The sequence below is a fragment of the Rhynchophorus ferrugineus genome, unplaced genomic scaffold (assembly GCF_030347505.1).
Source record: "Rhynchophorus ferrugineus isolate W39M unplaced genomic scaffold, kcgeb_rfMv2 rfM6, whole genome shotgun sequence".
Taxonomy (NCBI): Eukaryota; Metazoa; Arthropoda; class Insecta; order Coleoptera; family Curculionidae; genus Rhynchophorus; species Rhynchophorus ferrugineus.
The window spans coordinates 5,767,954-5,780,471 of NW_027472585.1; the positions used below are offsets into that span (position 1 = coordinate 5,767,954).

The following is a 12,518-nucleotide window of genomic DNA, read 5'->3' on the forward strand; positions in this document are numbered from 1 at the left end:
CATGGAATTATTAACAAATATTTTGCTTCAACAACTGGTTTTCTTCTGGTTCTTTCCTAGTATTCCTAGTAAATATGTCAAAAATTAAATAAATAATTAAACTGTATAAATATAGATCCTTCAAGATATATCGTTGGCCCCCTGAGAAAGATGATGAAAATGACTACATTACAGAAGCTGGAACCAATCTGAGGAATGGTGTATATTCTAATTATCCAGAAAATCAGCCTTTGCAATATATTTTAAGGTATTCTCTTTATTTCTAAGTTTGCGGGTGTTCTATAATCAACCATATTTATGTAGGGTTTATGTTATACGAGGACTAGGACTGACACCAAAGGACTCCAACAACAAGTCTGATCCGTACATCATGCTTCAGCTCGGAAAACAAACGGTAAATGATCGAGAAGGGTACATAGCTTGCCAATCTAATCCGGTTTTCGGGAAATGCTACGAGTTACACGGAAATTTCCCAGAAGACCACAGTCTTACCATTAAAGTATTAGATCGGGATACTGTAACAGCGGATGACTTAATTGGTGAAACTAAAATTGATGTCGAGAATAGATTTTACACCAAACACCGGGCTTCATGTGGTTTATCTGAATCCTATTACAGGTAATTTTTCATTGTTAATCCAGCACTGAATTTATTTGTTTGGTTTATACATAGTTATTATTATTTCAGTATCTTTTCATCTTCTTTCGGCCCATATTGCAATCATTCTCTTGGAATGGACTCCTTTTCGTTCATTATCTGGATTATTCTCTTTCTATACTATATTCCTGGTCATCTTATCTTGGCTCCCTTCAGATCTTCTCTAATTATAGCGATCTATTTTATTGTTTCAAACTTGCTCTTAGAATTCCACCACATGTCTGGTCAATCTGCTTGGTTCTTGGTTTTTTTTGAAATCCGAATCTATATTGCTGAACTTTTTCACTTCCTTATTTACTCTTAACCATTATGTTCCTTCTTCAATGTGTTTTGGGCTATCACTTTGTTTCAAGATATCTGGATTATTCTGTCTAGTATACATTGCAGTCGCAAACCTTTCGTCTAAAAACCTTTCTCTCCTATATTCCTGGTCATCTTATCTTGGCTCCCTTCAGATCTTCTCTAATTATAGCGATCTATTTTATTGTTTCAAACTTGCTCTTAGAATTCCACCACATGTCTGGTCAATCTGCTTGGTTCTTGGTTTTTTTTTTAATCCGAATATATATTGCTGAACTTTTTCATTTTGTTATTTACTCTTAACCACTATGTTCCTTCTTCAGTGTGTTTTGGGTCTAAAATTTTTCTAATAATTTTTCTATCTTTCTTCTGGATTTCTCCAATTTCCCTCTTTCTTTTCAAAATCAGTTTCATCTACATAAAGGCACTCTGACTTGATCAAAGTAATATAGTGTCTCAGTTTTGTATATTTAGAGATATATTTCTTGTTGTAAATGTCTGTTTTGAAGTATAAAAGCTGTATATATTTTTAGACACCGAATCATATTAAAAATCCCTTCCAGTCCAGTTTCTTGAACATTTTCGCTCTAAACGCTGTGTTCTCAAATAAAATTTGAGGACCTACTTTTTCTGCTGTTTCTTTTACAATCTCTATTTTTTTATGCTGTTTGAGTGTTCTGAGTTAGAAGTCAGTTTTTCGTAATTTTAGTTCTTCTTAATTTGATTGGTTGTCTCAGTATCAATGTCAGTTTTAAGATCCAATTTTATTTTGCACCATTCTTGGATTACTTTGTCTAAGACGCAATTAAATTAATAATGAGGGTCCATCACCTTGTCTCACTCCTGTTTTAAGTTTAAAACGTTGCGATACTATTCCCTTAAACTTATTAACAGTTTGGATTTTGTGCCGGTCAGTGTTTGCCTGATATTTGTATTGTCTTTATATACAAGATCCATCAAATTTAGACCTTATTTGATAATCGGAAAAACGATTCACAGTCAACAAAATTATATATAAGTAACATAACCATTTCCATATACAAAACTATTTAATTGAATATAAAATACGTTATGTAATAATACTGTAAATCTTATTACAGCACTGGTCCATATAAATGGAGAGACAACAAAAAACCCAGCGTAATTTTAAGCAATCTGTGCAAGAGGTGGGGGTTGGATGAACCCGTTTACTCACCAACATCTGTTCTAATAGGCGTTAAAGAGTTCTTTCTTAACAAATCTAGCGGTATATCAAGCCAATTAGTTTTTTAATATATACATCTATATATTCATCGTTCCTCAGACAGCAGTGAATTAGACAAGGAAGTTTTAGCTTTGAATGTGTTGTCGCAGTGGAACACTATTCCCCTGGTTGGATTCCAACTTGTTCCTGAGCACGTGGAAACTAGATCGCTATTTTCTCCAGATAAACCAGGAATAGAACAAGTGTTATATATGTATAAGCAGCATAATATTTTAAAATTATAATCATTATTTATATAGGGGAAACTGCAGTTATGGATCGACATTTTCTCCAGGATAGAATATCCAATTCCAGATAGGGTAAATATAACTCCACGAAAACCTATTTCCTACGAACTTAGAGTTATTATCTGGAACACATCTGATGTTATATTGGAGGAAGATGACATTTTTACGGGCGAGAAGAAATCTGATATTTATATTAAGGGGTGGGTAATACATAACTCTCCACATGGATACATAGATGACACCACTATTGTCTGTATCATTCTTTCCATTTTTTTATATATCATATTTTTTTATTATCATTTAATTATTTTTTTTATTATATTAATTGATAAAAAATTATTGTTCTATATTGAAAAATTTATATTAATATTTTTATTTTATATTAAAGTGTTTCTTAGTTAAGTTGGAAATTGGTGTAATATTCTAACAGCGCGATAAAATGATATTAATTGGTATGTTTCAGATGGTTGGATGATCCAAAACAGTGTCAGTACACTGACATACACTATAGATCACTGACGGGTGAGGGAAACTTCAACTGGCGCTTTATTTATACATTTGATTATTTATCCACGGAAAATAAAATCGTTGTCAAGAAAATGCATTCAATGTTCTCTCGAGAGGAGTCAGAGGTAAAACTGCCCTGTGTTGTACATCTGACAATCTGGGATAACGATACTTTTTCACAAGATGACTTTTTAGGTAAGACGATAGGAACAAATAAACCAGACTGTTTTCTCTATTTAATACAACTCAAATATTTGAAGAAATAAGACTTTCAAAAATGTCTTTCCTTCATACATTTATGAACACACAGTTATGCGCTAGTAAAACATATAAAATACAATTATGTCGATAAAGTATTCAGCCTTCCAATATCCGCCAATGATTTCCAGTAAAACTTTCAGAAATAAACTGACACATTAGTATATCAAGTAAAAATGCATTTAGTAAATTGAAAATATGAGGAACAGAAACTTAAAACAAAAAAATTATCAAAAAAAAAACGTTATTGCTTTATTAAAGAAGAATTATTCTAGGTTCGCTTAATTTGGAATTATCAAAATTGCCACGTGGCGCTCGATCTTCCCAAAAATGCGATTTGTCCATCATGAAGCCATCGACAAAACGGTTAAATCTATTTAAAACGAGAAGAACTAAAGGCTGGTGGCCTTTCCGATCTGTAGACAAACGGACGAAGAAAGAAATACTTGGGGTAAAGCATCGCAAATATAAATAAAAATGTTAGTGGCTTACGTCTGTTTTTATTACAAAGGGTAAACTAGAGGCGGAATTTGAAATCTTAACGAAAGAAGAAGCCCAAAAAGCACCTGCAGGTTTGGGGAGACAAGGTCCTCAAGCTTTACCGCCACCAAAGTAAGTTTAGTTTTAAATTAAATCCTAATCTTATTCCATTGTTAAATTTCACGCATATATATATAAACAGCAAGACTCAGTGTATAAAAATATTTTAAAAACCCTTAATATACAATGTTTTCCATGCCACATGCCATCATCAGCTGTATAAAGAATATATATATATGTGTCCGTGTCTCATTGTCGAAGAACCAATGTCTCTCATGTTTTGGTGGAATGCATAAATTTGTTAACTATCAGAATAATTAATTTTGCTGAAGGATGTGTTTTTGAGACAAAAATAGCCCGACTTGTTTGATTTCTTCAAAAAAATCTGTCCATTTTAATGTCTAATTTTACCTTAATTTATTTTATTAAATATTTTTGTGTTCCGTCATTCCTTTTGCCTCGATGTTTGTTGTGTAGGTTGGCTTGTTGATTTGCTTATTTTTTTTAATTATAAGCATTTAAACTGTCCATTGGCTTATTATTTTATGGTCTGTGAGGATAGCCTCTAAAAAAACGTTGGGGAGATTCTAACCCATTAATACCAATCAAATCAATAAATTATTTATATATATATATATTTATATATATATATATATATATATATATATATATATATATATATATATATATGTATATATTAGTCTCCTTTTACCAACTGTGGGTTTATCTGGACTGGGCCTAAAGTTTAACGTGGGCTTCGAACCACGGTCCTCAGCATTAAGCCTACCGACTGGGGAGTGACCAACTTTAAAAATCATCCCAGAAGACATCCTGTCTTACTCAGCCTGGTTACTGGCGTGACTGGGATCATTTTCCTTGTCGGATTTTACACTCTTGCCTAGAACATTCACAAATTTTAAACAATCACAAACATAAATTCGCAACAGTAGGAGGACCGTCCCATCGCCTTTACCACTGCGCCACCGAGCCGGCTTGGTAGCAGTATTAAAATTAAAAATATATTTTGCACTAAAATAACACCAATTATACTAAGTGTACCGGAAAGTCATTACCTGATTTACTAACAGATGTTGCTAGGTATTAGTATACAATATTGTGATTTGAATTATATGTTATCTTATTCCAATGACCTCTCTATAAATATATGTACAGCTTTGAAGCTATATATATTATATTTTTCAAGCACAAAACAAGTACAAAACAGTGAACACAGCAAGAACGTGCATTTGCGGCACGCACTACGTTTTTTACTTAATTAAATGATAAAAGCCGTTGAAAATCCTCGTTCGCTCGTAGAAGCTTACGGTGAGTATACTCTAACTATTAAAAAAAAGAGGCATAGTTTCGCCTATTGAAAAGTGGTGTGCAAGATGTGCAAGACAAAGAACGTCCTGGTAGACTGAATAGGTTTGAAAATGGCATTTTCGCATTTTGCTGTTGGACGAAGGCCCAACCCAAACCCAAAAATAAGTGACAGAAGCGTTAAATGTATGTAAAGAAACGATTAGTCACTGATTACGAGAGATAAGGAAAATCCCAAAGACGAGAGTGGGTGCCACAACAATTGAATGACAATGGCAAATGGAAAATCGAAAAATCGTCTGTGAAATGCTGCTTCGAAGGTATAATCGGAAGTCATTTCTGGATCGAACGGTGACGGATGATGAAAAAGTGGATTTATTTTGAAAACCTGAAGAGCAAGAATTATGGTCATCACCTAGCGAAACCGGCTGACCAAATTGTTTTGGTCGAAAGACAATGCTCTGCGTTTGGGACCAGAGTGGCGTGGTGTATTTGCTACCGAACCATGTATTGATCGAAAAACGTCCTGAATGAGCCCGAGGACACGATAAAGTGATATTTTAGCACGATAACGCGCCGACCTATGAACCAAAACCAGTCAAGGAAGTATTGAAAGCACGTGGACGGAGCATATCATCGCACCCGCCGTACTCTCTAGACGTTGCCGCGTCCGCCTATCAACTTTGGGGAACATTTGGATGCGCGTTTGCAAAGCAGTACTTCGTCAATTTTAACGAAGTTAGAATTGATAGTTTTGCTCAAGGAATAACCAGTTTTTTGTAGGATGACATTCATAAGATGGCCTGAAAAATTGGCAAAATATATAGAACCAAATAGCCAATATTTTGAATAAATACAATTGTCCTTTTTTTTTCAATTAAATGCCACTTCCCGTTACACCTGATACATAACGAAATATGAATTTTGTCGAACGCCGCTATCTCAGGATTCAGCCCTCGTATATGGAGTGTTTTTATAAACGGTTATTGACTTCTAGATTCCCAGCAAAATAGTCTAATTGAAGCGGCGTCGATCTAAGGATTCAGTTAATTGATTCGAAATATTTACCCCTACACATTTGCCAATCAGCATAAAGTTTACTTAAACACATACTCCATTCAATTAAATAATTTATTTCAGGAGACCCGACACGTCCTTTGCTTGGTTCACGAATCCGTTAAAATCCTGCAAATACGTAGTGTGCAAGGCTTGGAAGTGGAAATTACTGAAATGCGGTTGTCTGATTTTCGTTGTGATATTCATATTGTTGGGCATTTACGCTCTACCAAGTACTATGGTCCAGAAAATGTTTAATGTTCGTTTGTTTTGATTTTTTAAGGAATAAAATCCGTTTTTAAGTATAACTGAATATTATTTCGTAAATTGTAATAATTACAAATATGCACTCTCCAAATTTGCTTAAAAGTGTTACAAAAAAGTTTAAACCCTTTATACATGAAATTAGATCGTCCTTAAAGTGAAAATAACTTACTATAACATTTCTAATAGAACAGTCAATGCACGTTACAGACGACGTCGAATATATTGCTTTTGAATATTATTGAATTTAATTTTAAACTAAATTTTCAATTCTAATTTTAGCCTAGTTAAAAAATGACAGATGCAGCGGAACATGCAGCCAAAACAATCTATAAGATTCTAGTTGTGTTGTTCGACCCTGTTGCCTAATGTCCACAAATTTCTTTAAGACGTTAGTGATAATAATTAGAGATTATAAACCAGTAAACGTTGTAAATCAAAAATCCAATTTGATACGCCAATATTGTGTGCTGACGTAATAATTTCGAAATTACGTGCATTAACTGTTTTGTTGGACATACTATAGATATTGATATTCCCTAATTACAAAGTATGGAAAATAGTTTTCTTTTAATTTAACTAATTTAACATATAAATACTTCATTAATCTAAAAAAAAATTTAGTTAGTTATTGGAGATATTCAGCTCATGATGCTCAACAATTATAAAAATTGTTAATTTCCATTGATTACCACATCCTGAACGTTGCAAACACGTATTTGGGGATTATTTAGAGATTCACTACAATACCTTGGAAATAAGCAAACAGTTCAATTTATGACGATATTTTAGTTCAATTTACACTGCCATCCCCATGTTTTTATACATATTCAATCTTCTATTATATTTTTATCTTCTGCGACATCAAATTCGTCTTTAAAAAAGTTGAAACGACGTAACTTATAACAATTCAATCAGCATAGTAATGTAGAGTATTGTAGCACGTCTCCAAAAATAATACATATATTAGAGTTCAGAAGGTTGGAAACACACTACTTATAATAGTAATAAAATTCAACAAAATTACTATTTTGTCATCAATTCTCAAGTGTTTTATGACCACAGAGATTACCACAGCATCAATTGTTTATTTCTTAGAATAGGCAATTTTAGTCTCGTTTACAATTTCAAAAAATATTGGTTGAGTTATCATTACCCCCAAATATTTCTCCTATTGACTTAGTATAGAATGAAATATGAAATCGATGCCTAGCGAGCACAGTATGTTTATAGGAATGTTTACAATATGAAAGTAAAACAATTAATTAAAAAAAGGATGGCCAATTTTCAATACTATTACTATTTAATTTTTTGTTTATTTGTTCTAAATATGTTTAACTAATTTAATCTTAATGTTAGTTTAAAGTCAGACTGAGATATTTATATAAAAATCATAACTTATGTGTTTTATTGCATCTTTTTAATTATGCCATCGTTTCCAAACTTTTGAATGGTAGTGTATATATATCTAATATATTGGCATCTTGTTGTTACACATGGAGGATCTTAATTCGTACGCCTAAATAATTCTAAATAATTAATACATTTAAATCAATTATCTATCATTATATTTTTACGTTATGCCTACTTACTATTTTTAAACGGCATTCTTTTTTTTTCAGGAACAAAAATAAAACCAAAAAAATTTGCAAATTTAATTTTGGAAGCTTTCGAAGATCTATGTCATCCTACCAAAAGTCACAGTGTATATATTGCAAACGACGAAAATGTTGGATAGCATTGTTATTTTTGGGCTTAACCCTCGTAGTGCTTTCAGTAGTACTGGGACTATATTTTGGAGGATATTTTACAACCTCCGACGACTGTTTCAAGTAGCACTGCCAATATAACTACCCTCAACCCCCAACCAAGAATAAGAAAAAAAATATTTACATTTATTAGTCATATATCATTTTTTATAAATATAATTAAGTAAACAAAACACTTCTGTTTATTGCACGTTGGGTTCTAATTCGATTAAAATGAAATTAGCCTGTTTGCTGAACAAATAGCAGGCGCAAATTGAATAAATAATGCCGAGAAAATACTTGTACACTTTTTTCTTTCCAATTTAGCCTGATCGTTTTCGTTGCGTCGTTTCAAGGCTTCCCGTTCAACTGTTTCACAAAATTTTCATCTCCATTCGGATTGTTTATCGTAAATGCGACACATTTGATTCGCTATAAATCGATCAAAGTCGATGAGATTCGAAATTGGAGTGCACGTTTCGGTATTGCGAAATATGTTTCCCGGGCGCCCTCCCACTGATATCAGGTAGTGTAGTTTTTCAGGTTTTGTGTAATATTGCGTAATGCGGCAGATATTCCCAACAGAAAATTATCGCCTAAGTATAGTAGTTTTGTAAGCAATTATACGGATCCATTATACAGTGCAGTGTTTATCTAAAATTATCGATACTTACCATCAAATATATGTTGATGCTTAGAAGTTCCAGAAATTAGAGTATATAGAATTATTTTTCTATAATTTTATATTTGCTTATTTTTCAATTTATCATTAAAGCAGAAGTTTCTTGAAATTAAAAGGAAATTTGCATAAAGGCAAATTATTTATAATTATTCTCAAATCCATGAATCCCACTAATATGGAAAACTCTCAGTGGCGGCAGGTGAATAAGCGCTGCGGTGCTGCAGAGCTCCCAAAAAATAATAATCTCTAAAATACTAAAATATTCTATATTATTTACCAAAAAGTAAATAATTCTTGTTGTAATAAACGATAAAAAGACTGCAATGCTATCACGCTATCGCTATTATTTATCTGGGCCACACAGTCGTGCTCTGCGAGCTCTTTGAAACACCCCCACATCACTCCACTTCAACCGTGTTCGTCACGTTATAACAAGGCCAATATTTAATTTCGCTGCATTTAACACAACGCAGTAGGGCCCGTATGTGATATCAGTTATCTGTATCGGAATTTTACGTGTCTTTCGGCCAGTTAATAATAACAATATTGATAACTGACTATGGAAGTGGATTTTAATTTAATTAATGTGAAGAAAGTTGTTAAATATTCTTACAAAGAAAAGCTGGAACTTAAAAGAACAGATCGATCCTTACAAGATATTATTATTGAAAAGTGTGGTGCAAGTAGAGGAAAAAGTTACAACCCATCAATTTATTAACAAATTTGAAATTAAAAAGAAATTTGTGTAAAGGCAAATAATTTATAATTATTCTCAAATCCATGAATCCCACTAATATGGAAAACTCTCAGTGGCGGCAGGTGAATAAGCGCTGTGGTGCTGCAGAGCTCCCAAAAAATAATAATCTCTCTAAAATACTAAAATATTCTATATTATTTACCAAAAAGTAAATAATTCTTGTTGTAATAAACGATAAAAAGACTGCAATGCTATCACGCTATCGCTATTATTTATCTGGGCCCCACCGTCGTGCTCTGCGAGCTCCTTCAAACACCCCAACAGTACTCCCGTGTTCGTCCCGTTATAATGGTAAACAAGGCTAATATTTAAATGGAGATTTCGCTGCATTTAACGCAACGCCGTAGAACCCGTATGTGATATCGCTTATTTGTATCGAAATTTTAAGTGACTTTCGGCCAGTTAAGAACAATTTTAATAACTGACTATGGAAGTGGATTTTAATTTAATTAATGTGAAGAAAGTTGTTAAATATTCTTACAAAGAAAAGCTGGAACTTAAAAGAACAGATCGATCCTTACAAGATATTATTATTGAAAAGTGTGGTGCAAGTAGAGGAAAAAGTTACAACCCATCAATTTATTAACAAATTTGAAATTAAAAAGAAATTTGTGTAAAGGCAAATAATTTATAATTATTCTCAAATCCATGAATCCCACTAATATGGAAAACTCTCAGTGGCGGCAGGTGAATAAGCGCTGTGGTGCTGCAGAGCTCCCAAAAAATAATAATCTCTCTAAAATACTAAAATATTCTATATTATTTACCAAAAAGTAAATAATTCTTGTTGTAATAAACGATAAAAAGACTGCAATGCTATCACGCTATCGCTATTATTTATCTGGGCCACACAGTCGTGCTCTGCGAGCTCTTTGAAACACCCCCACATCACTCCACTTCAACCGTGTTCGTCACGTTATAACAAGGCCAATATTTAATTTCGCTGCATTTAACACAACGCAGTAGGGCCCGTATGTGATATCAGTTATCTGTATCGGAATTTTACGTGTCTTTCGGCCAGTTAATAATAACAATATTGATAACTGACTATGGAAGTGGATTTTAATTTAATTAATGTGAAGAAAGTTGTTAAATATTCTTACAAAGAAAAGCTGGAACTTAAAAGAACAGATCGATCCTTACAAGATATTATTATTGAAAAGTGTGGTGCAAGTAGAGGAAAAAGTTACAACCCATCAATTTATTAACAAATTTGAAATTAAAAAGAAATTTGTGTAAAGGCAAATTATTTATAATTATTCTCACATCCATGAATCCCACTAATATGGAAAACTCTCAGTGGCGGCAGGTGAATAAGCGCTGCGGTGCTGCAGAGCTCCCAAAAAATAATAATCTCTCTAAAATACTAAAATATTCTATATTATTCACCAAAAAGTAAATAATTCTTGTTGTAATAAATGATAAAAAGACCGCAATGCTATCACGCTATCGCTATTATTTATCTGGGCCCCACAGTCGTGCTCTGCGAGCTCTTTGAAACACCCCCACATCACTCCACTTCCCCCGCGTTCGTCCCGTTATAATGGTAAACAAGGCTAATATTTAAATGGAGATTTCGCTGCATTTAACGCAACGCCGTAGAACCCGTATGTGATATCGCTTATTTGTATCGAAATTTTAAGTGACTTTCGGCCAGTTAAGAACAATTTTAATAACTGACTATGGAAGTGGATTTTAATTTAATTAATGTGAAGAAAGTTTTTAAATATTCTTACAAAGAAAAGTTGGAACTTAAAAGAACAGATCGATCGTTACAAGATATTATTATCGAAAAGTCTGGTGCAAGTAGAGGGAAAAGTTACACCCATCAATTTATTGACAAATTTATTTAAAAAATTAATGAACTTGTGAATGTAACAAAAAAGCGCTGTACTGTTTTGCATGCTTACGTTTTGGTGGTGATAAAGTTAGGTTAGAAATAGAGGTCACCAATCCAGAGCACTTAAGTTCATAATTATACATAGGTACTTATGCATCTTCATAATTCTATGTAATTTGCATTACTACTAAACCTACTGAACCTACTGCAATAAGAGACACTATCGATAATTTTGAAAGCAGTATTATTCAAGTTCGAAATAATATTGCTTAACATCATTACTAAAGCATCAGATATAACAAGTCATGAGCCACCAGAAAACAAACGCAACCGTTCAGGCAACGGTAAATTTGATAACCGAATTTCTGCCTTAGAGGTGTATGTTGTTATAATGAAAAAAGATCAATTTCATTTCAAAACAACCTCTAAGAGTTGCAACACTTTTCTTTTCGGGATACTTTGGATAGTACTTTCGGGATACTAGTTAAGTATTTTTTTATAAAAACTGCACAACACCTTCAAATTCTTATTAGGAGCCGCCACTGAAAACCCTCTATAGCAATTCTGCTCTATTTTTTAATATTTTTTGCGGGAGAACCGAAAATCAGATGCAGCCAAATCTGGTAAGTAGGGTAGTTACAGTGCATTCTAAAAACTCATGATAACTAATTATTAAGTAACTTGTATAAACGATCTGAACATATTATCTTTTCGATTTGTTTGATTTTTTGTTCAACAAAAAAACTTATTAAACAAAATAGTATTCTAGTAATTTTAATATTGGATTCCCATATACATAAATTTTTAATTTATTAGATTGACGGTAATTTTCTAAGCCTTCATCTACCACATCCTACAGGTCGTAGAAAATTTTTCCATTAGTCTTCGTATTCTTCCAAAATGTTGTACTGTTAAGTTCTACATGATTTCCATATAATATTATATTCCTTAAATCAGTATTAACATGTTGAAATCGACATGGTCCATTCGCATTCAGTGTTCAAAGTTAATTTATTTTAAAACTAAACTTTTATTTTAACTGAATTAAATAATATATTCCTAAGCTCTAAGAACACCTATTTATCCAGAAATCCT

General features: G+C 32.7%; 1 protein-coding gene across 1 annotated transcript; it reads left to right on the forward strand.

Moving 5' to 3' along the window:
• Nucleotide 1: 1 nt before the first annotated feature.
• On the forward strand, nucleotides 2–8,251 carry LOC143198259 (otoferlin-like). Its single transcript, XM_076407389.1, has 10 exons — nucleotides 2–76; nucleotides 126–247; nucleotides 304–618; nucleotides 2,058–2,203; nucleotides 2,261–2,403; nucleotides 2,461–2,648; nucleotides 2,912–3,150; nucleotides 3,489–3,664; nucleotides 3,725–3,825; nucleotides 8,019–8,251. Exons 1-10 carry the CDS (start codon nucleotides 2–4, stop codon nucleotides 8,230–8,232), a joined length of 1,719 nt encoding a protein of 572 aa, XP_076263504.1. The 3' UTR covers nucleotides 8,233–8,251.
• Nucleotides 8,252–12,518: the final 4,267 nt, after the last annotated feature.